We start from the raw sequence: 25072 nt of genomic DNA, 5'->3' as shown, positions 1-25072 counted from the left end.
AGCTACAACAAAAAGTATTTATTTAATGTTTTCTGCCCAACAGGGATACTGTATTTTACTCCCTCTAGTTTGTCTTTCATTTTAAGACATGGTGAGTTCTTATTATGACTTGGTGCAAACCAAATAAAACGTGTATTATCCAGTAATGCCTTCTGAAATAAAAAAAGAGAAAATAATCTGTTTGCCTTGAGGAAAAATTATAAAGCATTGATCTTTTGAACTCTTGATGGGAGTTTGGCTGCAGTTTTCATCAAAGAGAGTCTCGCTAAACTGGTTGGACACATGCATGTTCACTTCAAGGCTGCAGGCAACGCAGAGAGACACGACACGGACAAATCAAACCGGAAACACTCATGAAGTCATTTGGTTATGTTTCTCATTACTGTAAAACACCAAATGAGGGTGAATGGGTATTTCTCTTAATGAAAAAACTCTACAGCCATTCATATTATTTTCTATTAGGATGAAAAGCTCAACAGAAAAGAAAAAAATCAGAGTATGTTGCCAAAGAGGTTAGCCTAGTCCAGGCTCAGCCTCACGAGAAATTACCAACCTGTTTTGTGGAAGTGCCTTTGGGCAAGGCTTCAAATTCCCACCCTGTGAACTCTTTGTAAAGGGGAATAAAATATGACTTTCCTCTAATGGAATTCCATAGACGATTGTATGATTATTAATGAAAAAATGCAGTTTTTAACATCAAATAGCATAAAGTGATGAATGAGGCTGTCACTGGCCGGTGCTTTGGGTTCTGATCTCTTTTTTTTTCTTCTTTCTTTTCTGGAACTCCATAGTTTGCATTCAGAGCAGCCAACTAACACCAAAGACTCACTCCGTAGAGAGAAGCATCCCTGCTTGTTTTGGACACCAATCCCAGTATTCTCCATGCTTTTGTTTTTCATCGGCAGAGGAAGAGATTGATACGCTTTCAACGGGCCCTAAAATGAATTTATGTTCCCAAGAAAAACATTAGCTCAGCATGGCCAAACGTGTGCTCCATTACTCGATTGGGATGCATGTGCAGTCCTCAGCACATTTGGTGGAAATGACCGTTCAGAATGAGTGATGAAGACTACGCCAACATCTCATTACACCCAACTCATATGAATACAGCATGGGGAAATAAGTACTGAACACGCCAATGTTTTTTCTCAGTAAATATATATCTGACGGCGCCATTGACATGAAATCCACACCGGCTGCTGGTAGCGGTCCAAGTCATCCACAAACACAGTGGCATGAAAACAAATATGTCCACGGACTAACAAACACATAGTTATTGAAGTTTTTGTTTAGGCTATTAGATTGCATCTGGATTCTTACTGGATTATCGCTCAAAACAAAAAATGGAGGGGAAAAGTTTTCTTAAACTTATTGAAAATTGATTCAAAATGCAAAATAAAAATCACATGCGTAGAAATTCACAGTTTTCATGGCACTTAAAAATAACATCAGGTGATCAGAAAGATAAAGACAGGAAATCAATAGAAGGAAACAGAAGTAATGGCTCCAAACAACACAGGATATGACATATTCTTCCACATAAGTTATATTCAGATCTAGAAGTTCCTGGGATCCGTTCTACGCCCTCTGAAGTTCAGATGTCCCCACAGATTTTCCCTTTACTTACAATTGTAGTATAAAGTGCTTTGAAGTCCTTTGGTTGACAGGTTCTTATACAGACACAAGCAATACACTATTTTACTGGAATACAATTCTAACAACTGATGAGAAGGTTGTCTTAGATGTATCTTTGTCTAAAAATAACATTGTTTTCTTGAGATTCTGGTCTTGCTTTTACCATTTTTTCCATTTCAAATGCTCATCAAGGACGGCTCACAAATTTTCTTTCATTTAATACAAAACCGAAAATGGCTCCACTTTATGATAACTTCAAAATCCAGCAGTTGTACACAATGCTTTTGAATTTATGTTCTCTCCACTTCTGCATTATTTGACATTTTAGAGGTTTAGAAATGTATTAATACCGATACAAACCTTTACAACAATAAGGTTGACAAAGATGTGAAAGAGCTTTTTTCCACTCCCATTATGAAAATATATATAGGCTGTCAAAAATGTCTAAACCAGCTATATTGGTTGAATTTGAAAAAATTACAGCTTTCTAAACTAATAAATTTCAGCTGATTTCTTGGCTTTCTGTGACTTTTAGCTTATCTTCCCATGTTAAATACTTGGCTACTGTAACTTCTCATTGTATGTGTGAATTCATTTGACTTTTACTGAAATCTGGTGGGACTTTTTGTGTCACTAACCCCTTTAATAAAATACATTTACTAGGGAAAAACATTAATTATTCAGCAAACTACAGCTGAAATCTTGAATTCCTTTAAATTGAGGATTTGAATTTGTTTAGAGTTGCTTTAGATTAGAAGTAAATGATACACGGATCTTAGTGCGTATTGAATATGATAAAATGTAATGTTGGTGATTGTAGTTTGTATGATGTAAAGCACTTTGAGCTGCCTTGTTGCTGAAATGTGCTCCACAAATAAATTCAAATTGTAATGAATAGGGAAAAATACTGAGATGTTCAATTCTTACGTCCCTTCTGTACGAGTCCAGGGGGGGAATTACTCCACTGCTAATTCTTCAGTTTATCCCATTAAACAAACATTTTCTTTCTTCCAGGTATTCCATCGACTGGAAGAGTGACTTGGACAGCTACTTTGACATCGATCCGGTGGAAGGAACGATTTCCACAAACGAGCTGCTTGACAGGGAGAACATCGCCCAGCACAATATCTCTGTTGTGGCAACCAAACTCAGTGAGTATGACAATGAGATCAGCTGTGATTCATGCAGGTGTCGCTGACCTTCCTCCTCCATAATCTGTGTGAAGGATTTAACGCTCTTTTACTCAAGTCAATACTCAATCCCATTTTCCCAGAAAGGTTTATAGGCGGCCATAAACCACGATGGCTGGCTCTCCCAAAGGGTTGTATCTTCAGGACATCGTCTCCTCTCCCATTGCTCGCCGCGACATTGCTTTCATTTTTAACTACCTTTTTTTTTTCCGGATGGTATTTGGAGGAAGTTTTTTCAAACAAAGTCAACTTTACTTACCCCACAGTAAAGTGTGAACCATCCCAAATTTTACAGCGAGCAGATGCATGACGGAACCGACGCTGCGGCTTTAAGACGTGCCATCAAGCTAATTATGTTTATTATGAAGGAACTAGAGCGAATTTCCGCATAAATAAGCAAATCCATCGTCATCAAGTCATCAAATCGGCTAAGAACCGTCAAAGTCATTATCCCAGAGGCAGGCTGGCGCTCAATCAAAATTACACCCGCTGTATATTCATTAGGACAGACTGTGAAATATGGCCTGTTAAAACTTGAATCATTGTCGCCTTGGAAACTGATATTACTCACTTCCCCTCAAGGTCACATCAGTGACATTCTAATTGTGTTCTCAGTGTGTGTGTTCGTGCTTTTTCGTGTGGTTTTATGCATTGAAATTAGGAGACGAGGTGGGCTAAAAGGATTTGGTGCGCATGGCGGAGGATCGGAAGGCAGATGGGATTTTTATAAGGTTGCTTGTTTTGGTCTGTCATTCCTGATGAAGGAATGAGGGAGGATTTCTGCTGATTTCGCCCCTTTCACAGCTGCTTTTTACGCCTGTCTTCTCGCCCCCGTGGACTCTCCCTCTCCGGGGAAACAATGATGATTTTTTCCTCATCAATTAAAAATAAAAAGTGTTAAAAGTCGATGTTTAAAAGTAACTGCTGGGGATGAATGAAGCGATAAAGAAAGCAGCTCAGCATTTGTGTTCGCGCCTTGAGTTCAGTCTGACTTTGACCTTGAGTTAGTTTTGGCAGAACTTGCTGTTCGGGGTATTGAACAGCTTTTATGGCTCCTCTGTGCTGAGCTGTATTGTTATCACTGGAAGAGTGTCTGTCTATTATGTGGGTTTTAAACCATGAAGAGCAACAATAAGTGAAGTTGTGCAGATACCCTAGGTGTAAATACAAATAATGCGTTTACTGAGGAGAGGTCATGCTGTCTGAAATGTTTTACTCTCCCACAATAACATGTTCTTATTGAGGATTAAGTAATGGATGGAAGGCATGGGCTTTCAAGGATATCTGTGCCATGTTTATTATTTGTATTCATAATCCGAATGCAAATGCTCATAATAAAAATATGATTTGACCCCTTAGACTTTTTGTTGTTGTATTCTCCTGTGTGAATATAGAACATGGTTTGCAGCTATAATTAAGCTTAGGAAAATTTTCAATTTAATGTGGGTTTGGGCGATTATTTCTTTGTTTATTTGCCTTATCTCTAAGGAAAATGCACTTGTAAGATTTGAAAAGCTTGGCAAATACCTCTCTGCTAATGCCATGCAGCTTTTACTGGTGGCAGGGTAATAATGTTGTTTACTGGAAAAACAAGGCTTTTCATCAATGGGCGTAATATCAATGCAAAGGAATGTTGAGATGTGAACTCATTAGGTTGACAACTGGTTTTCCAGTTTAACATTTTAAAACAGCTACATTGGGAGTAAAGTTGTTTCCAGGTCTAATCCAGGTTCCCTTGACAAATTCAGAGATTCTTCATCCATCCTAACCACAAACTCCAACATGGCTGCCGTTCATAAACATTAGTGGTTGCACCTTAAATCAGCAGACGTGGTTATAGTGCCCTAAAGTTGTACTTGAGTAAGTGTAGCACTACTTCAACATGTTTTTACTCATGTAAAACTAAAAAGTAGCCATCCAAGAAATTACTCAAGTAAGAGAAAAAAAAGGTTTTCATAAAAAGGCAGACCAAAATATACATTTATGTAGAAATGTTGGTATTTTATTGGCCAAACTGGAAAAAAAAAATCATTTAAATAACATAATTGCAAAATCAGACAAAAGACAAAACCATCTAAATCAATTACTTTCAATATAAAACTGCAGAAACTGGATTAAACAAGCTTGTTCTCCATACAGATATTTTACCCAAGAGTAGCAGTACTTTTAAAAGTAAAATGTACAGCGCAGTAAAAATACTCCTAAAAGTAATTTATTTTTTCAAAATATTACTCAAGTAAATGTTACCAGTTTCTATCAGATGCCATTGACAGCTGGCCAACTTTTCCTCACAACTGTGATTCTGACTCAATGCCTGACACCACAAATTGTTGAGACTTTTACTGGCATTGTCTTGTATTGCTAACTGTAATTAGCCTGCGTATTGAGCACAATAATTAGCAAATCCCAATGGTTTTTCCCCAACATGCAACTGGAACACAGTAAATTGGGAATGACGTCAATCCCAGATCCGGCTGTGATTATTGAGGTAAATAGAACGCGGCAATAACTGGAGCCTGGAGCAGCTTGAGACGCCTCTGCATTGCTGTTTTTCCAAAAGCAGTAGTAGGTCATTGTAGACATTTGTTGTGATTCCTACCTATATGCTTTATTTAACGGCCCAAAAATAACAGAAAAGGCACATTTTCAACACAGCCATCTCCAACACTGGAGAAAACCTTTCACTTTACAAACCTTGAAGAGTTTTTATCTGTCCGGTCAACCCCAAACGCTGCAGTCATGCATCAAAAAGACAGCAGTGTATGCTGTCCTATCCCCAGGCGCAGTCTGTGTTGCTTAGGGTGTGCTAAGGAAGAGCACGGACTGCAGTAACAGATTGTTGTTTGCCAATTAAACCCAAATCCAATTTTTGGGGGAGTGAAAAACAGTGGGAAGATCTATTAAATGCAGTAATAACCTTAGCTGGATGCAATTAGAGAGCGCTTTCAAACCCCTATTTAAGTCAAATGAAAATTTGTCTCATAGTTTTCATGAAGTTTTGAGTTGTGAGTTTGCGCAATGATTCTGTCAGCGGCTGCACTTTCTAAAGATTAAATTCCACATCTATCTGCGCTTGATTGCTTGTAAAATGTAGATTGTTCCATTAAAAGGAACCTAATTAAAACAAGTGAAGTTCAGCAACCAAGCAGTTTAAGCAGACGACTTTATCACTAATTTTTGAAGCATTTCCCAGCAATGCAGTGTTGTAACTCTGAACGTAATGAAAAGGAGCAGTGGGTTTGTTGGGTTGAAAAGCTGATGCAGCCAAGACTGGAATGTATCCACTGTGCTATTGCTCCATCAAGTGGTCTCAATGATGTACTACTTTTATTATAAGTTTTTCAAGTCTTTCAAACGATAGAAGAAAATGTTGCTTTTCAGCACCTGAAAGTGAGCGGCTTTAAAGCCCAATATTACAGACTTTATGACCTAAGAGAGCATAAAAATCATTTTGAAGGCAGATCCAGAGATTCTTCGCTGGATGAGCATAAATGTTGGTGTCTGGGTCAGCGGAGAGCAGCAAATCCTGTGCTCTTTGTCATAGCAGGGTTGGGAAGATTGCTTTTTCCATCAAGGTCAGAGTCGGGTTGACATCTGAGCCTGCTCCTCCAATCCCTTCAGGATGACTACACAACCCCATTCTCAAGCCCCGCCGCCACCGACACGCCGAACCCAGCCAACACACAATGCATACCTCCACACACACTAAGCCTCCCACTGCACAACAAAGCCCACTCCCACATCAAATCCATAAAGTTTTCCACTTGCACAGAGGGAACATTTCCCTTTTGTGTCCCTGCTGGGAGGCAACGGTGTAGCAAACAAGCCTGAATTCCGGTTAGTCTCACTCAGGGGGGCTTTCAAACTGTAATTACAGTGGGCGGCGCGTTTTATTGCTCAAACCAGAAGGGGAAAAGTATTCAAAGAAATTCCAACAAACTTTTATAAACCTGCGCTTTTTTAGATGAGCGTAAAACTTCTAATTTGCAAAATAGGAGCATCTGGGCATTTTATGTATCAACATGTCCTGGACGCATTAGAAGTTATAAACGGGGTGATTTAGAGTGCATCTCTTCAAGGACGCTCTGACTGCATATTGGAGCGCTGCAGCCTCTTTAACCAGTCAGCCATCCCATTGCAACAGTGATAAAACCGCATGCTTGGCCGTGTCATAAAGCGGTAGTCCTGCAGACGTCCACTTGGTGTCAGTGCTGTGAAAAATAAAAAAAAATAAAAATGGTTTTTTGTTTTGTGCTCCTGTCTGCAGACAGCCCGGTTCTGACCAGCCGAGTGGCCGTCACGGTGCACGTCCTGGACATCAACGAGTTCCCGCCTGAACTGGCCAGTCCTTATGAGACCTTCGTTTGTGAAAACGCCAAAGTGGGACAGGTACGCTCATTACTAACCCCTCTGCTCATTTCAGGTTCTACCAATACGGAAGAAGATCAGGGCCACCGGAAAAAAAATGGAATTCTGACTTTAAACTTTGACTTTAATGTCAGAAGAAGAGTTTTTTTATATGAATAAAATATTAAAGATGGAAAATTACAAGACAAATTCTACAATCGTTAAGCAAAGATGAAGCAAAAAATGCAAATACTTTGTAAAAATTACACATTCAGCAGCTTGTAAAAACACCCTCAGTGATCAAGTTCTGTCTGACATTATGAGTCTCATGTTTAGAAATTTTACTCCACCGTTTGGTTTTTTTTACGACGTTTCAGTTTTTTTAGATATGTGTGGACAGATGGGGCTTTGAAACCAAAACATTTTAGTCCAGTTAAAATCTGGATTTGATTAGGCCATTACAAAACCATGAATGTGTTGTAATTTGAATATTGTTAAAACCAGAATATTACATATTAATGTGGCATTTCTTGCCAGTTATTTCAGAAAGCAAAAACTTACAAAAAGATCACATTTTTCCTCCATCATCTCTCTACACAGAGTCCAGTTGGAGTTGCTTAACTAGAACCTTGTTTTCCTGAGATTCCTTTCTATGTAGAAAGTATCGAATTGCCCATTTTACAGAGTTCAATTTAGTAGCAGAAGCAATAATAAAGTGCAGCAGCGTTCTGCATATAGCCGCTACCCAGACTGCATTTCAAACTGTATATTTGGGATGCGGCGGGGAATTTGCCAAGGTGCATTGTAAACTACCTGTGCCTGTAAATTAGCCCATTAGCTGGAATCTATATGCAGTTAGCGTTGTGCTGGAGCAGCTTCTCTGGCAGCCCATCAAATCACCGCGGACCCCTCTCATCACGCTGGTCCTTAGGCCCGCTGCAATCAAAACAACGGCTGTGCCCTTCATTTGAAGGCATCGCCGTCTTTACCGACACGGGAATCTAACGTGTTTTCTTCCCTCATGATTGGATAGAAACAGCAATTGATGCCTGAAAAGAGAGTGTTGCTCTCCTTAACTATGAATTTATGAAAAGAAAGAAAAACACTCTGTTGGAAAACAGTTTGCTCCTCACAAATTCATGTTTATCTTGCTCAGTGAGGTAGAGGTTTCCAACATAAAACTGGTCTCTGATTTCTTTTCTTTAGTTTGTGTGAGAAAAAAAAATCTGAAACTCAGAAATGTCCTTGTTTTTTCTGGAAAATGTCTGGAAAAACTCAGATATTTCTGAGTTTTTTTGGCAGAAATTTGCTCATTTTTTCCTCATCTATAATGGCCCTGATACACCGTCATAGATTTTGGACTTTTTTTCTCTGAATCATTTAAATTGTTTATGCACCATCAGACAAATCTAGTATTAAAACTCAGAAATGTCAAGTTTGGGAAAGGTTTTCTGAGTGGATAACGTGCAGCTCTATAAATTCTTTAAACCTGAAAAAACATGTTTGCGATTATTCTTATATGCCAAGAACATAACTGACTTACACCTAAGAATGCTTTGTTGTTTTTTTGGATTTTGACAGATGGGCACAAAATTAAAATTCCTTAAAAAATTCACATACTCTTCCTTAATGCAGCTAGTTTACAGTATTCCCAATGATTAGGCAGTTCAGCTCCACAGTAGAAGCGTATTATCTCTTCTAGAGGTCACCTTGACCTCCACTGCTTTAATTTTTAAATTTGTGCTACAGACTGATGTAACAGCTGGCAAAAATGCTTTGCTGTCTTATTACAGCATGCCTCTGCTTTGTGAGCCTCAATTATAACTTTCAGAGTGCCTGGCATCTGGTTTAGGAGGCTGATGGTTGCTGATTGTTGGAGAAAAGTTTTGTGAGTCAAACTCTTTATGGACCTTTGAAATTTACAACACCTGGTCTGATGCCTCTAAACAAGCCATCACTCTGTAAATCTATAAACACTGAGAAATGTTATGGGAAATGCTGGATACTTGGGAAAATGAAAACTCTAGCTTGCTGATTAACAAAGGTCAGACTGAAAAGTTTCACAGGGGCCCTTGGTATTTGCTTAGGGATCTCAACCCTGTGCAAACAGCTAAAATCACAAATACTTAAGAACTCCTACTTATGCCTATAATTGCCTATTTTACTAGGTCAACCCCCAAACTTACTTTAATATGGTCTACTGTACAAGCTAATATCTACAGGTTTCTTAATCACCAATCTTAGTGGCACAACCAATCAGTGCCAAGGAAAATAAATTGGCTGCTTTGCAAACTCCGGCCATCCAAACGTAGGATGTCCGTTAGCTTTGAGCCTACATATATATTTTAGATATACTCTTCATATGCACTTACATTACACGGAAAAATATATATTTTCCCCATATTTCAGAGCAACGTGTATGACAAGGATGATAATCTGTAAACTATAAACATGTTGCATGTTACTGTTTTTGCAAATGTGCATAACGCTGGAGAGCAAAAAGATGATTATTTTACATGCCAACCATAGCTACACTGTCACAGTAGAATAATTCTGTTAAAAAAATAAACCTGAAGATGTAGGCATTATTAATTTAGTCCAGTGTGTCACACCAAAGTAAAAAATGCAGAAAAACCAGTGAAGAATAACTCAAAATCACTCATATTCTTTTATTCCTCACTCTATATCTACTGAAGTGGTTTATTAATTAATTTAAACATCTGCTCTACTGACGATCAGTCAGAAAGTTTGCTTGTGGGTCACCCTTTTTAACTCAACCAAAGCACTCTGCATTCTGCAGCACATCTACATGTCAAGGTTGTCAAAGTCAAGCTAGCATAACTGACCTACTTCCCTCTTCATTTTTTAATTAAAACTTTTTCCTGACCTTGTCATCTAGTTGTGGCAGTGCTGACATTTAGTAGCAAACCACTGCATCCCTTTTCTCTAACATATCATTCATACACTTAAGATTTAGAGCGTTGTGTTGATAACTTGACAGCTAAAACAAATGCTAATCACTGTTAGCAAGCAGGATCTTATGACGTCACACTGCAACATTTTCATACATGCATGATGTCTTCATAAAGTTCAGAAGGGTATATTAGATATCTGGTAGTTGTCTGCCCCAAATAATTATTTGAAACCAAAACTTTTGCGCAGATCTCATGCAGCAAAACAGAGACCTAAATTGAAATTCATTTATTCCCTGTTTTTACCCCAATTTACTTTAACCTTCACTCCATCTCTCCATTTTACCCTTCGTATTGCCTCCTTCCTCGCCCCCTCCTACAGGATCCATGTTTTCCTGCAGCGTTTCCACAGCGTGATTTCACCAGGTGTTGCACACAGCTGGGGAACGATAAAAAAATGTTGATCTGCTTCTTGGAAAAAAAAACAAAATCCATCGTATACCTCCCCCCGATGATTATCTGCACCGGCACAGCCGAAATACACACACAGTGCCTGTTTTGGAGTGCCTCACGCTGTGGCCCCTCTGATTGAAAATAATTTGTAACCATGATGAAACCAAGTACAGGAAATCAATATTTTTTTCATGTAAATGTGTGCCTCGAAACAAGAAAAAGCCTGGAAATTTGCAGGTGAAAAGAATCAGAGTCAAGGTGGTTACATAATTTTACATAATTCTTCCTTAATTTTACAAATAATGGTTCACGTAGTCAGTTGGTCAAGTGTGAAATGGGACAAAGCAGAAAGAAAACATAAAACAAGTCCCTCCCTATTGGCTGTATTTAACAGAGACAGTTCTCTAATGTGTTTCTGCTGTTTAAGGTATTTGCTGTGCTGTATTGAAATGCTAAACCGGCAAATCAGCCCATTATGCAGGAGTAATTACACTGATATTTACACCATTTACCGAGCATCCTTATCTTTCTTTGCCTCCAATGCAGCCGAGTGTGAAAGCAAAATACATTTGAAGCTTTCACATATACAATGAAACGCAGTAATGAGCAGCTGCAGCCGTGACTGCCACACTCATGATCACAGGTGGGGTGGGAAGTGTTTCTGAGTGAAGCAAAGGGGGAGTTTTCCATGACAAATTCTAATTAAAGAGCAAAAGCTTTGCTGTTTCGGCTGTTCCTGCCTGCAGTGTTAAGCAGCATTCAGTGCATCCAAGATGTTTGCCAAATTACAAAGATGCATTTAAGAAACTTTTTTTTAAAAACCAAATACCACCTGCTGAAGTGTCTGGAAAAAAAAAAGCAATTCCCTTGACTACCCAATCATTGCAAAACCATTTGCTTAACATCTGCTTAATCGCTACAGCAACATGCTTTAAAAGTAAAAAAAAAAAATGAAACACAGAAGCTGCCTTGAAGTTGACCATTTCTGGAACATCCTGGGTATTTTCCAAATATAAAACGAACGTGGTCTTCCAGAGCAATAAAATCTGCGAAGAATAAAAGTTATGCTTTTTAACCTCGGAAATTTGTGTATTGTGGCTGTAATCAAGACTAATGATAATCCTCAGAAATAATTATGGAAAACAGCAACAGCTGCACCTGGTGTGATAAACTCAACCTTCTAGTCCATGAAGCAAAAAAAAAAAAAAACATTTTAAGAAAATAATATAAATGTTGTAAAGGTAGAACAAAAATAAAAGCAGCGACTGAACTCCGTTCCGTTTCTGTTGTCCGACAAGCTAGGATTAGCAGTTAGCCTCAAAAGGAAAGCAGCGTCGCTAGCTGCTACAGGAAGTTAGTTCTTGTCAGCAGTTACCTAAAAAATAAGAGTTATTCAAGGAAATATTTCATTATATGCTACAAGAAAGCAACACAATTCTTGCTGTTTTAGCTATTGTTAGCACGGCAACGCAGCTAGCTGCATCTAGAAGTGAGAAAATTGATCATTTCAAGATTCTATCACCAATTACCTAAATTTTAATTCCTGGATTTTATTATTTTCTTACGAAAAGGTCAAATTTAAACGTGACACACTTCTTCCTGTTTTATCTAGTGTTAACACTAAAGCAATCTGCAAAATTGTTAGCTCAAACATAAACTATTTTGAAATATTAGAAAATATTTGACACAATCAGATATCATAACTATGTTATCTACTTCATACTTGTACTTCCCCAGTTTCATCAAAGTAATAAATAGTTATTGTTTTACTTAAAAAAATATTCCATTGCAGCTGATCAGACTTCTAATTGCTTAGATTTTTTTTAAATTAAATTGTTGCAAAAAAAAGAAAATATTTTGCTGTTGTAAACTTCTGAAAAGTTTTTCATTTTGCTTATTTTACAACTGTGCACTTCCGTTTTCAACAAATGCAAATGACATTTCATGGAATTAGGCCCAAAGATTCTCCCAAAACACAACTTTCCCCAGTGTGCATTGTTTGATGGGCACTTGCTGTCATTTTTACTCACTAATTCAGCACGAAAAAGACAGGCTTAATAAATTAAACTCTAATTAAAGTGACTATTAGCTACAAGGGGACATATTCATCACAAAGCTAATCCAGCTCGGCGGAGATCGAAAGTGTGAACTTTACATCCGCTGTGGGGAGCACAGCAGAACACTCATCACGCCCAGTGTCAGCTTTATTCCCCTACAGGGAATTTTATTCAAATACTGAGAGGGCAAACATGGAGCGCAGCAGAGTCGGAATAATGTAACACGACAGCAGGGCTGATTAGTCGCTCCTGTTTGTTGGAGGGGGATCTTGGGATGGGCCTGGAGGTCTTCAGCAGGTCAAACCCAGTGACTGAGGAAGAGCAGACTGGCTGCAGAGCTGCACTCATCACAGGAGCGAGAGCTGTAACAGCAGGGAGAAATATAAAGCAAGTCTGACTTTCAAGATGGTAGAGAATTAGTAGAGTATTTTAACTTAGTGGTTTTGTTTTGTGTTGAATTAAGTAAATGAGAAACTTTCTATTTTGTTGTTTTTCACCCCTCCTCTCATCTCCTATTTTTGCTTTATTTTGTTTTATATGACACAACTGTAGTACAATTTCTTTAATTACTAAAAGACAGAAGGAACTGGGCTAGGAAAGCACTGGTGTATTAATAGCAAAAGGTTAACCCTACTGGGACGAAGCCCGCTGTGGAGCGGGCGAGCACGTGACACATTTATAAGGCTTCGTAATAACACAGACGGCATACCGAGTGTTCATTTCACCTCTGGTGGACAGTACGGACTTCAAACTTTATAAAAGTGGTGTTTTTATATTGGTTTTGTGGTTATTTACTTGAAAATAAAGCCAGGAATATGATCGATCATTTCCGCCTTACTGTGTGGGGGTCTAACTGTACCACATTTCAACACAACCAATGAAAATGTGTTGACGGTCTGTTGCTAGGTAGAACGGAGACACGTGGGGACAAACGAGGGGGGGATTTGGATACGGCAAGAGACTAGGGAGAATTGATGCTGTGGATTTTACTAAGAGTGTTTCGATGGGTTTTTTATACAGTAAGTGTGTTATTTAGAGTTTGTGGTGTGTGTAGTGTTAGTAGTAGTTTTGCTAGCGATCGCTGCATGGCTTCGTAGCGAGCGCTGACGCACTGAGAAGAGAAAGACTGCGCGCCGGAATGGCCATTTAGACCTTGAAGAGTTAAAAAGACTGTGTATATAACCTGAGATAATCAGATTGTTCTCGTCATTATAGGTTGGTGGATCGATCCAGAATATCAATAACATCGGTCGCTATACTGGATTCGATACTAGCATAATACAATTGATTTAGTTTCAGATTCCCTCTTGAAATTTGTTTTAGTTTTGTATTCTCAAAAAGGATGTTGTTTTGATTTTTTCCTCTAATAATATTTTTTTGCATTTTTTTTTTTTTTTAGAAAAATGCACACAAACCGTATTAATACATTATTAAAGTCTTTTGTAGATACCTATAAATGTACATATTCTGCCTTAGGTTTCAACAAAATAGTAAAAAAAACAAAAACGTATATCAAACTTAAATAAAAAAGTATTGGTATCAGTATTGGTATCAGTATTGGTATCGACGATACGGGCTCGGGTTTTAGTTATCGATTAATGTCAAAATATGCAGAACCCCACTTCTCTACTTGTCAGTGCTTCAAATGTAGAAGATTTTTTGTCTAGTTTCTAGTGCAAATATCTTAATACAATTGAAATAAGACAAAACTAACTTACAAGTAACTTTTTAGTAATTTTTTTTAATATTGATTAAAAAGTACTGATTCCACTTGCAGATTCACTTATTACAAGACATTTTCCTCATGTTTAAAGCTTCACTTTGAAGTTATTATACTTAAAATAAGGACTAAGATATTCACATTAGAAACTACACCACAAATACTCGATAAGATTTTGTGTTTTTGCAGTGTTTATTAATTTTCTTCATACTTGTCCCATTTCCTTAACTTTCCTGAGATTTCAGGCTCCATCCTGGTGATGGTATGACTTTGAAAAGTCCAGTGTTTTGTTTGGTTGTGTGAACAGCTTTCCCCCTTCACGTATGAGAAGGTAGAAAGCCCCGTAGGCACGAGTAGGAATTACTCAAGCAGCACAACAGGAAAAAAACAAAAACTGTGGATAAAAACATTTTTCATGGAAGAGAAACACAGGAAACTGTATTAGAGGAGGAAATGGTACATGAGCTTCTGTGGAAACCTTTCACACTGGTGTGTCTCACTCTAGAATTACAACCAGTGAGCAATCCCCAGTGGTTTTAAAGGAAGTTAATCCATCACACCATATGTTGAGGTGATGTAGAAAGTGCTCAGCAGCTGTATCCAACATGACAGGGAGAACCAATCACTGCCAAGGTTCAGGCCTGAAAGGTTTGACATGCAGCGTCTACAGGAAACCCTACCGGTTCAATATTATAACAAAAAATGTAATCAATTTACTCCAACACAGAAATCTGCACTAAGATTTTGAAATGGCATTTAAAGTATATGTAAATCTAAATAAATGTTTGTTTTTTTCATGCCTACCAGGTGATTCAGATCTTCAGTGCAAAAGATCAAGACCTACCGAGTGCTGGGCAACAGTTCTCCTTCAGAACGTCAAAGGAAGACGTCAAGAATAAGAATTTCACAGTTCGAGACTTTGGAAGTAAGTATGTGAATATGAAGGAAAATAAAAGGTGCAAAACATTATTTAGCTAAACAGTAGGTATTAAAGATAAGCACATTTATTGAAGCTGTGTGAAAACAGATTTTTTTTTAAATCCCTCGAAAATATTAAAACAATTTAATCTCATATTGCAGACCTATCTCTGACTAAGAAATGTGGAGAAATATAATCTTTCATTTGAGTATATTTTTTCAGTGGAATAAAAAAAACAATGTTAAGATATAATTATTTTGAAATAAATTGCTTGTGGCAAACTTATTGGCAACTCTAAGAACCTCTAGAAGATAAAAGTAACTAAATGCTTTTTATTTCTCCTTTTTGGGTCAGATTCAGTCAATTATTAATATATAATTGTCTGATTCCAGCTGGTAAACATGACGTCATCCACATAATAATTGATTATTTCTACTTTTCCATCACAAATGTAAATGTGGAGTTTGCAAAATGCCCTACAAATATTTTACATTTAGCAAGTATTGAGTGTTTCAGCAACAAACACTCCACCAGTATATATGGTGGATGATCTGTGATGCTGTGGGCCTATTTCTGTTCTAAAGACACTTAACACTTAAATCAATTGGTTCTGCCAGAAAGCCAAAAATGGGACTTCACCGAGTTTTGAAAAATGGGATATTGATCCAAAACAGAAGGCCAAATTTACACAGAAAGGGTTCACTTGAGACAGAATACCAACTGGTTTGGTAGAAAAGGTCCAACAGCAATCATCTTCATAAAAGATACAGAAATAATAGATGAATAAAACCAGAACCACAAAGACAATGGAAGGATCTAACAATGAACAAGGAAAGATCAAGGCTCTAAATGCTGAGGAAGATGGATACAAAGACCAGGTGGGTCAGGAGATCACGATAGGACCACTGAAAGAGGGAATCCTAAAAACTCACATTATTAATAATCAACATCATACTGGAACCGTGCAAAACACAAGCTTACTAACGGCTTTTCCTCCATTTCTACCTTCAGCTAATTAGCTTAAAAATCGCTGAAGATCAAGAGATGAATGGAGCCAGCAAAAGTTCGTTAGTGTCACGCTTCTGTTCTGAAAATAACTTTAAAGCACACGGTGATATGATAAGGCCACGTGTGACACTCTTCAGCGCGCGCTCGCCAAGCCCTTTGAAGTGGAGCCAAAGAGACGTGCAGTGAAAAGTGGGACATGGCAGGATGAGGCCAGGGGAAACGAATGGATTCACCGTCCTTGACAAGCCCAGGTCTGAACCTCTGATCCACTTTTACCTTTTGGACACACTGTCTTTCACTTTCCTGACTGCCAGCAGCCTAGGAAACACACTCTGCGGATGGAGGCCGGGATCTGATAGGCAGGGACAGGAAATACAAACACTGAAGGCGATGCACGCAGGTTGAGCCGGGGAGGGAGAGAGAGGGAGAGAGAGGGAGAGCACAAACAAAAATCACGGCTGTGCACAACATGCAAGGTGTGTTAAAACGCCTGACCTCCTGTCAGAAAGAGTGCAGGCTTTGTTGGTGCAACAAACTTGTCTTGACAGGGGTCAGACAACGTGGCTGTGGAAGACAGGAACAGGCAGGTTCGAACCGACATGTCCCCCCTCCCGTGTGTACATTGTCACCCTCTATTCAACTTGCCATCCTTGCACCTCCGGCTGTCTTCTCAACTCGCACCTTTTTCATGTTTTCATCTCTATTTTTCCTGCTAGTACCTATCATAGCTAATTTCAGAATCAATCCTTACTTTGTGAGCAAAGAGATTAGAAAATAAGTCGATCTCGGAGCAGAGGAAGAATAAAAATGCTAGGCAGGGTGTGGTTAGGTGATAACTTTAATAAGATGGGACTGATAAGTAGGCGTTTTTCATTTCATTCGGAAAGGCAAACACTATCAGAAATAAAGTTTCACTTCCCATTCTTGGACTTCTAGACTTTCTCAGAAGCTTGTTGGATTTATTTCTCTGAACACCTAACCTGCAAAGATGACAAATAAGCCCCAATTCTAACCTAGTTCTAATTCAAAACAAGTTCTTTTGAATCGATATGAATCAGCATGCTGCGTCTCTTTCAGACAACACGGCAGGAATTGTGACAAAGCGGAGCGGCTTCAGGCGGCGTCTACAGGAGATCTACTTCCTGCCTGTCGTGATAGAAGACAATGGCTACCCGCCGAAGAGCAGCACGGGAACGCTAACCATCCGTGTGTGTGGCTGCGAATTGGACGGCTCGCTGCTAACATGCAGCGCCGAGGCCATCTTCCTTCCTGTGGGGCTGAGCACAGGAGCTCTCATCGCCATACTGCTGTGCATCGTCATCTTATTAGGTGAGACCTGGCAGAAAATTGTTTTTCGCAATTTTCTTTTCATAACATGAGGTAAAATGTAACAACTTTTACGAGTTTTAGTGTAAAAGCACATCGCATAAGCAATGTGATGACCAGACACAAGGAAAGTTGGATTCACATTTTGTGGGTGCAATTGCTCTTGGCTGGGTAAAATGTCAACGTTTTCTTGTCAGAACTAAAAGTTATTAAAACTGCAGGTAATTTTATCGCTTTTTTAACTCAACACATCCCGTATTGTGCTTGAATTTACAGATTACTTTCACTATACTTGTAGTCAAGTTTATTTGCACAGCAGATTTGAGCAACAAGGCTGACGTATAAGTTTTATGTCTCACGGCATGACTTTCCATAAAGTTACCTGTAAGAAAGTAAGTATTAAGTTTCACGAAGTAAACAAGGATTTCTTTAAAGTTAAATTTAATTTCTGGAGCAATTTGAAGAAGTAGGATACTTTAGGTTTCAGATAAAATTATCAAAAGTAACCAGTAAGTTTTAAAAAGTAATGTGTCAGTTCAAGATAGGTTAACTCTCTAATTCCAGAAAGTAACAGGTACATTTCTAAAAATGAGTTGAAGTTTCTGGGTGAAATAAACTTAAATTGCACAAAAATAACATGATGATTTCAGTTTTCTGGAAATTGCAGAAGTGATTTCAAAAAGTAACCTTAATGTTTAAGAAGGTTAACCTGCGAGGTTTGTGAAGAATAGGGTGTATTTTGCAATGTTAAAGTTTCTTGCAAGCAATTATGTAAGATTTTGAGATGTCCCAACACGAACCATTAGCAAGAAAATGTAGCTTAGCATGGAGTCAGCAGGCGACGAGGAAGATGGCATTTCCAACAAGCTATGCAGAAACCAAATGAAGTTTGAACATCTGTTTTGTTTCTTACTATTTTATCTTCATCTTGGTGTTGGGGTCTTTTCTGTTTCTTACTTGTGGGGGCTGTATCGTCCTGCTCTGCAGCCAGAGGAGAATGATAGTGGTATTGATCACCACGTCTAACTGTTGTCAAAAAGAGAGATGTTGACATTTTATGAAATGTCAAACTACTGACATTTCTATTCCACGGCTATTCATTTGCCGTTGGTGATTTGTGCTGCTACCGAAGACAACGGCTTTTGTTTTACGGTTTATTTGTTTGCCATCAAATTAAACAGAAAATCTAAAAGTGATCTTAATGACAGAAAAGATCATCCTAAAAATATGGGGTTATTTGGGTTCTTTTCTTAGGTTTGTCCATTGCCATCTATTTATTACTGATTTTTTCCTTCCCAACAGTTTTCTGCAGGTTTCTTACATAGAGGTTGATTAATGTAGAAACGTTAATAGATGTGTACTAAATTCTTAGATGTTTAGATGTGCTTCAGTAATGCATTTTTGCCTTTTTCACCATCAGAGCAGGGATTTTTCCAAGAGCAGCCAGGCTTAATTAAATCTCCCATATATGATCATTCAGTGGGACGTTAAAGATCGGGGGGAGGAACCGCTAAGCTCCATAAACTAAATTTAATCTTTCTGCCCTGTCGATGCCTCCCATGCTACAGCTTTTAATGCTTTCCACAAGGTCACGGTAAAAAAAGGAAAAGAAAAATACCCCACTTTTTCCTTTAATCTTCTACTATTAATTTTCCCAACTGATCTGCATATATCAAGAGAAATAAATTTTTTGTTTTACGGTGAAAATTGTGCTCTAACATCTAAAGTTGCCGTATGCAACACATTTATATATTTGATAAACTATCACATGTCGTGATAGTTTGTTATGAGATATGCAGTTTCCGGCCAAAAAAAACCCCAATCAGAGCCAGGAGGAGGGTCTTAGTGCTGTCAATCACTTTTTGAATGTGCTGCTAAATGTGCTAATGACAGAAACAACTTACCTTTACAGAAAAGCTGTTTATCCGCCACCATCGGTGACCATGCAAACTAGCATTTCACAACAGGCTCTGCTGAAAGCAGCGTGAGCATGGGCATGATTGATAGCGCTAAGACCCGCCTCCTGGCTCTGATTGGTTGTTTCTAGTTAGCACTGCGTGCGCTGAAGAAGGCAGAGGAGCTCTATTTTTCTATTTCATACATCTTCTATATATGATAAACTACATACTGCAGTTATATCTTTAGTACCATCACCTTTCCTAATTGACGCCCAACATGGAACTGAAACCCTTTCTCATAATTAATCCAATTTTTCACGCGCCTTCTGAATGCATTCAGGTGACATATCCACTCACGGCCGAGTGTTTAGTATGTTATCAAGCATAAAAAGGCTTGTAGTGGATTGTGGTGTGTTGCTGCAGAGCCGTCTCGGTGTGTCCTCTCCATCTGAAGGCTGTCTTCAAAGCTCTCGCTTGAGTCAGCCCCTCAAGGCTGAGGCTGATGCCAGACTGTCAGACTGTCCCCGACAAGGGAAGCGGCAGAGAGACTCTGAACTCACACTGTGAGCGTTTCCGTAGAGACACTGAGCAGGATTTGTTGTACCAGGACAAATAATGATGCAAATGAAACAGATCGTTGCGAGAGCTTCACTTTGCTTCTTATTCCCTCCAAACTGACGAGCACGGACAACGTGACGGCTCGGCGTGCGACTAGAATGCCCTACATTAACGCACCGTCCTGCTGAAGTCTGAAAATGCGCCACTAGGGGGAGCTGCCACACCACAGAAAGGTTGATGAATTCATTTGCAAGTGAAGAAAAGCAGAAAAGTTATATAAAGGAGGGGATTAAAGCAGGAGACCTATTTTTTCAACTTCAATGTATTTATTTGACTTTCATTTCACTGACTGATTTCAGAGTTATTCCTACCATTGCTCCACCGCTGAAGTGCAGCTATACATCACAGAGCCAGAAGAAAAACACATATTTACTGCATTATTCAGAGCACAGACAGTCCAAGGGACGCAGAGGGGAGATAGACGGAGTAAGACAGATTGCACTGACAAGGGAGAAGAGAAAGCAGGAAATTTACTGCTTTGCATCGGGAAGAAAACAACACAACAGTGGTCTACTATGCTGTCTAAAATAAGACGTTTAGGGAACCGCCGAGGTTTTTTTTTTTGTTTCCATGAGTGAAAATTAGCCTCTAATTAATGTTCATGTGGGAATGGATTGGCTACTAATATCAACAGACTGCAAGGTTTGAAAAAGATACGGTACCAAAACCGTTAAAATGTTCTTGCACCTCAATGTCCTTTTATTTCCTTTTACCAGGAAAGTCCCACAGACGTATAAATCCTCTTTTTCAATCCTAGCCAAAAGGCAGCAAATGTTTCACAATTAAAATGCCAAACAAATAACTAAAAACAATCAAAACTCAAAGATTTCATCTCTAGTGCGAGGAATCAGATTTTTTTTAAGCCCCTTTCCTGCCCCGAATTGAAATTATATTGAAAATCTGATCAGATTTAATTATTTATCCGTTTTTCTGTTTGAAATAATTAGAAGTATTGGTTTTATGTTTTTGTTGAAAAGTCTCGTCTTCCTTCCTAACAGGTAACTGTGGTATTTTTCCCAAACTTATCACATCAAAGGTCTTAATCTGTTTTTTTGTTTTTACCTGTTCATGGTTGAGACCAAATCAGACCAGCACTTATGTATGTTGGAAAATAGCCAGACCCGCAGTTCGAAATCAGAAATACTTTAGACAAAGCATGCACATCACTGTTGTTTCAGCTCACCGTTAAAAGAAGTTAAAATAAAACAAGAGTCTGTGTAATTGAAATAATGAGCTAACTTGGATGTTTGAGCAGGATTCAGAGTCATTTAAAGTCAGATTTCTACTGTAGGCACAGGGGAGCCTGTGAGTTAATTGCTAATGTCAGTATGTTAACTTGCTCACTAGAAGAATACAATGTTCATCATCTTACTGCTTCATGTTAGCATGACATAAATGCTAATGAGACAATAAACTCGGATGGAAGAGTTTGCAGGAGCGTTCGCATAAAGAAGGACCTTAAAAAAAGTTAATGACACTAAATAAAATCCAAGATGTCCAACCAGGAAATTGAGGACATGTTCATGTTGGGATAAACTCTCATAATCTTTAAATCATCTGGGAACTGCAAGTTAAAAAAATGCTCCATTGCCAACAGCTGGCTATATTATTTAATAAGTAAGGTGGGTGAAATGTACTTTAAATATATTTTTTTAAATTAGACTGTTCATAAAATAGCCACAGTGGCTGTCAACCTATTGTACAGAACCATAAAATGTGCTTTATAATAATAATGTTTAATGTTTGTCATGAAACTTTTTCATTTTTTTATCAGACTGTATGGCTCTACACTGACCTGGAGCGGTGGTTTTGGTTTCTCTGCTTTCAGCACACCTGATTTGAATTTATAGCTAATTAACAAGCTTTTTGCAGTTCAACAAGACAACAAACCCAAACAGAACAGTAAAGGACTGCATGTTGGTTCCAGACCAGCAGTCAGGACCAATCTTCAGACAAACTTACATTCTGACTGAATGCTGCTGTAAAATGTAGTCCAATTAAGCTAATAAGTAATAAATCAATTAATCACATGATAAATTAAAAGAAACTTCGTTTCCATTTGCATGATTGTTTGTATTTCTTGTGTCTCTCCTTCTATCAAAGACTGGATGACAAAAGACTTCAGTGGAGCTTTGGTCTTTTTTGAAGGACAATTTTGTTTACAAACTTTATCCATTTTATTTGTTATTTTGTTTACTTATTTTGAATATTTCAAATGTCTTCCAGCTCCAGCATTAAATGTTCATTAGAAATTAAAGTTTGTTCATCTTTGAGAGGGTGTATTTATCTTATAATGACATTACTTGAAAATGGTCTCAAAACAACATTATTGTTTATCATGACAACTTCTGGGACAATTTATGGTCTGGCAAAATATATCATCGTAACAGGAAAAAGTCCAGTTAACCTGATTAGTCAGAGCCTGTAAATCAGTTCTTAGGTACAGAGTTTACACAAATGAGTTCAGTTATCAACAGAAAAACTGATTTTTTCAATGAATCTGACTTTCAGCCAATCAGAAGGTTGAGCATGGCAAATAACATTTCAGTAAATTATTTCAATGTATGTTTTATAATGATTGAGAAGCAAATTAGATTTTATGGAAAAAAGTAGAATTAAAAAATGTATTAGATTTTTTTTTTTTTTTGTATTTTCTTCTCGTCTCGCCTCCAGCTTTCTAAAGCTCCACTATCGCCCCCTGGTGGGCTCCACTTTCTAAAAACCTTCTCTAGGGCTTCTCTAACACTGAGCTTTTTTAATTTCCTTTCCCAGTTATCGTCGTACTCTACGTGGGATTAAGACGGCAGAAGAAAAAGGAAACCCTCATGTCCTCCAAAGAGGACATCCGAGATAATGTGATCCACTACGACGACGAAGGAGGAGGAGAAGAGGACACGCATGCCTTTGACATGGGGACCCTTCGAAACCCCAAGGTCGTCAAGGAGAACCTGTACCGGAGGGACATCAAGCCCGAGATGCAGCGAGGCCCCAGGCCGCCCGCCTCTCAGGACAGCTCAGACATCCGAGACTTCATCAACCAGCGGCTGAAAGAGCACGACACGGACAACTCGGCTCCGCCATACGACTCTTTGGCCACGTACGCGTACGAGGGGGACGGCTCGGTGGCAGAGTCTCTCAGCTCCATCGAGTCGCTCGCAGTAGACTTTGAGGAGGACTACGACTACCTCAGCGACTGGGGGCCTCACTTTAAAACTCTGGCGGGGATCTTTGGAGAGCAGTCGGAAACTCACTCAGATTCGACAAACACAGAGAACATGCACTGATGTTCCTCACGGACTCAAAAAGGGAAGATGTAACATTGTTTAGTTGATTTTTTATGTTTTTGCTATCGCCTCATATTTTTTTCACCATAGTTTTTCTCCAATGTTTGTTTTGTTTTACAACTCACTGGTTCTATTTTATAAGTAATTTTACAATGTTCAGTCCCAAAATTGTAAAAAAATAAAAATAAAAAAAAAACACAAAAAAATTATGTTAACATGATTAGATGGGCAGCCATTCAATTTCTTGTCGATTGAATGTTGTTTCACGTCTTGCATTTAGTTTCCTCTTGGGGAAGACGCATGGAAATGTTGTCATTTCCTAGAACATCCTTTAAAGTGCCTCAATATAATTGTTTCACTTGCTGTTTCATGGCACATATCCGGTATGTTTCTTAATTTTTCTCATCCCCATAAGTAAAAGCTGATTCCGTCAGCGTGCTGTACTGTGCTCAGACTGGCATCGAGACCAATGCCAGAACCTGTGAGGCAAATGAAACGGGCCGAGTTTGCCCAAAGAATCTTCTGAATGTTATTTATTGTTCTATTTATTTATTGGATGACTGAGTCTGATCGGATGCTTGTGTATTTATCTATTTATCTCTCAATCATCAATTGGTATTTTTTATTTTTGGAAACACTTGAGGTTTTTTGTAATTAATGAAAAAAGCCCATGTGAAAATTGTATGTTTCTGTTAGTTGGATCCTGTAAATAGACTTGTACTAGAGTTGTAAAAAAAAGATACGGTTAGGGCTGGCTAAATGCTACAGTTTGGTCATGTAATAAGCACTGTTTTCTTAAATAAATGCCACTTGGACAGAAAAGCTTACTTATGTTTACAATTGCATTTATCTCCATTAGAATCCCGATCTCGATTTTTTTCATTTCTATATTATCAGTCACACCGATACCGAGCTTCAGTTTAAAACCAGATTAAAATTACCAATATTAATGTCGTTTACTTTAAATCATCAAAAACTCTGAGTTCTTCCTGTTATCTGCCAATTGACAAAACTTCCTCAGATTGGAGGTAAATTTTGACTCATTTTCCAGAAAGCTGCAATTCTTAGGTCAACTTGCTGCTCAACCGTTTATGAATTATTTCCAAGACGACTATTAATGTTTGTTGGTAAAGTTATTTTCATATCAGAAAATGTAGCAACTCTAACACTAATAATGGCTAACTTTGAACCCGCTTCCTTCTGTAATAACGTCGTCACTTAACAGTTTTATCAACCAGACCTGGTAGGTCTCAATTATGACACAATCTGTGATCTGGAAAAGACTCCAGCCTATTTCTTGGTGCATCGCTACTCTCAGCTGATTGGTTTCCTTGAGACGAACGTATATTTTCTCCAAAGGAAGGTTTCTGTAGCACAGCTTAAACATGAGGTCAAGAAGGCAAAAAATCACCTGAAACCCACAGAGCACTTATAGACAATGTTATTGATATCCCATGTCAATTATGTTGAGTTGTGGCTGCCGAACTTGCCAAAAAGCTATCCTTCAGTAAAGACAAGTTCTTGTTAACAATGGTTTAATGTTGAACAGTGTGCTAAAAGTGCTAAGCTAATGCTAGCATATTTACTCTGCGGTAAGACTCAATGAAAGCATAACTTGCAAATGTTTTAAAAATTATTCATTTGCAAAAATAAATAAGATAAAATAAAAAATATCCCTATTTTATTAAGTGTTTCTGCTGTTCTG

The 25072-nt window shown here is 38.3% G+C and overlaps 1 protein-coding gene and 1 long non-coding RNA gene across 5 annotated transcripts in view; one reads left to right on the top strand and one right to left on the bottom strand.

Moving 5' to 3' along the window:
• Positions 1 to 24194, top strand: part of LOC103456689 (cadherin-12) — a 151306-nt gene extending 127112 nt beyond the window's left edge. Inside the window, exons 8-12 of the mRNA XM_008396402.2 lie at positions 2650 to 2786; positions 7093 to 7214; positions 15122 to 15239; positions 17319 to 17570; positions 22856 to 24194. Of these exons, the coding sequence (XP_008394624.1) occupies positions 2650 to 2786; positions 7093 to 7214; positions 15122 to 15239; positions 17319 to 17570; positions 22856 to 23367 (1141 nt within the window). The 3' untranslated portion in view covers positions 23368 to 24194. The remainder of the gene's footprint in view (positions 1 to 2649; positions 2787 to 7092; positions 7215 to 15121; positions 15240 to 17318; positions 17571 to 22855) is intronic.
• Positions 1 to 25072, bottom strand: part of LOC103456690 (uncharacterized) — a 65667-nt gene that overhangs the window by 33237 nt on the left and 7358 nt on the right. The window contains exon 4 of one of the 4 annotated variants that reach the window (XR_001776060.1): positions 12496 to 12956. The exons of the other annotated variants lie outside the window; for them this stretch is intronic. This is a non-coding gene — a long non-coding RNA (uncharacterized LOC103456690). Of the gene's footprint in view, positions 1 to 12495; positions 12957 to 25072 lie in introns of those variants that run through there. 4 annotated transcript variants of the gene reach the window in all.

This window comes from Poecilia reticulata, linkage group LG20 (genome assembly GCF_000633615.1).
Source record: "Poecilia reticulata strain Guanapo linkage group LG20, Guppy_female_1.0+MT, whole genome shotgun sequence".
NCBI classification, from domain to species: domain Eukaryota; kingdom Metazoa; phylum Chordata; class Actinopteri; order Cyprinodontiformes; family Poeciliidae; genus Poecilia; species Poecilia reticulata.
This window is presented reverse-complemented; position numbering and strand designations above follow the sequence as displayed.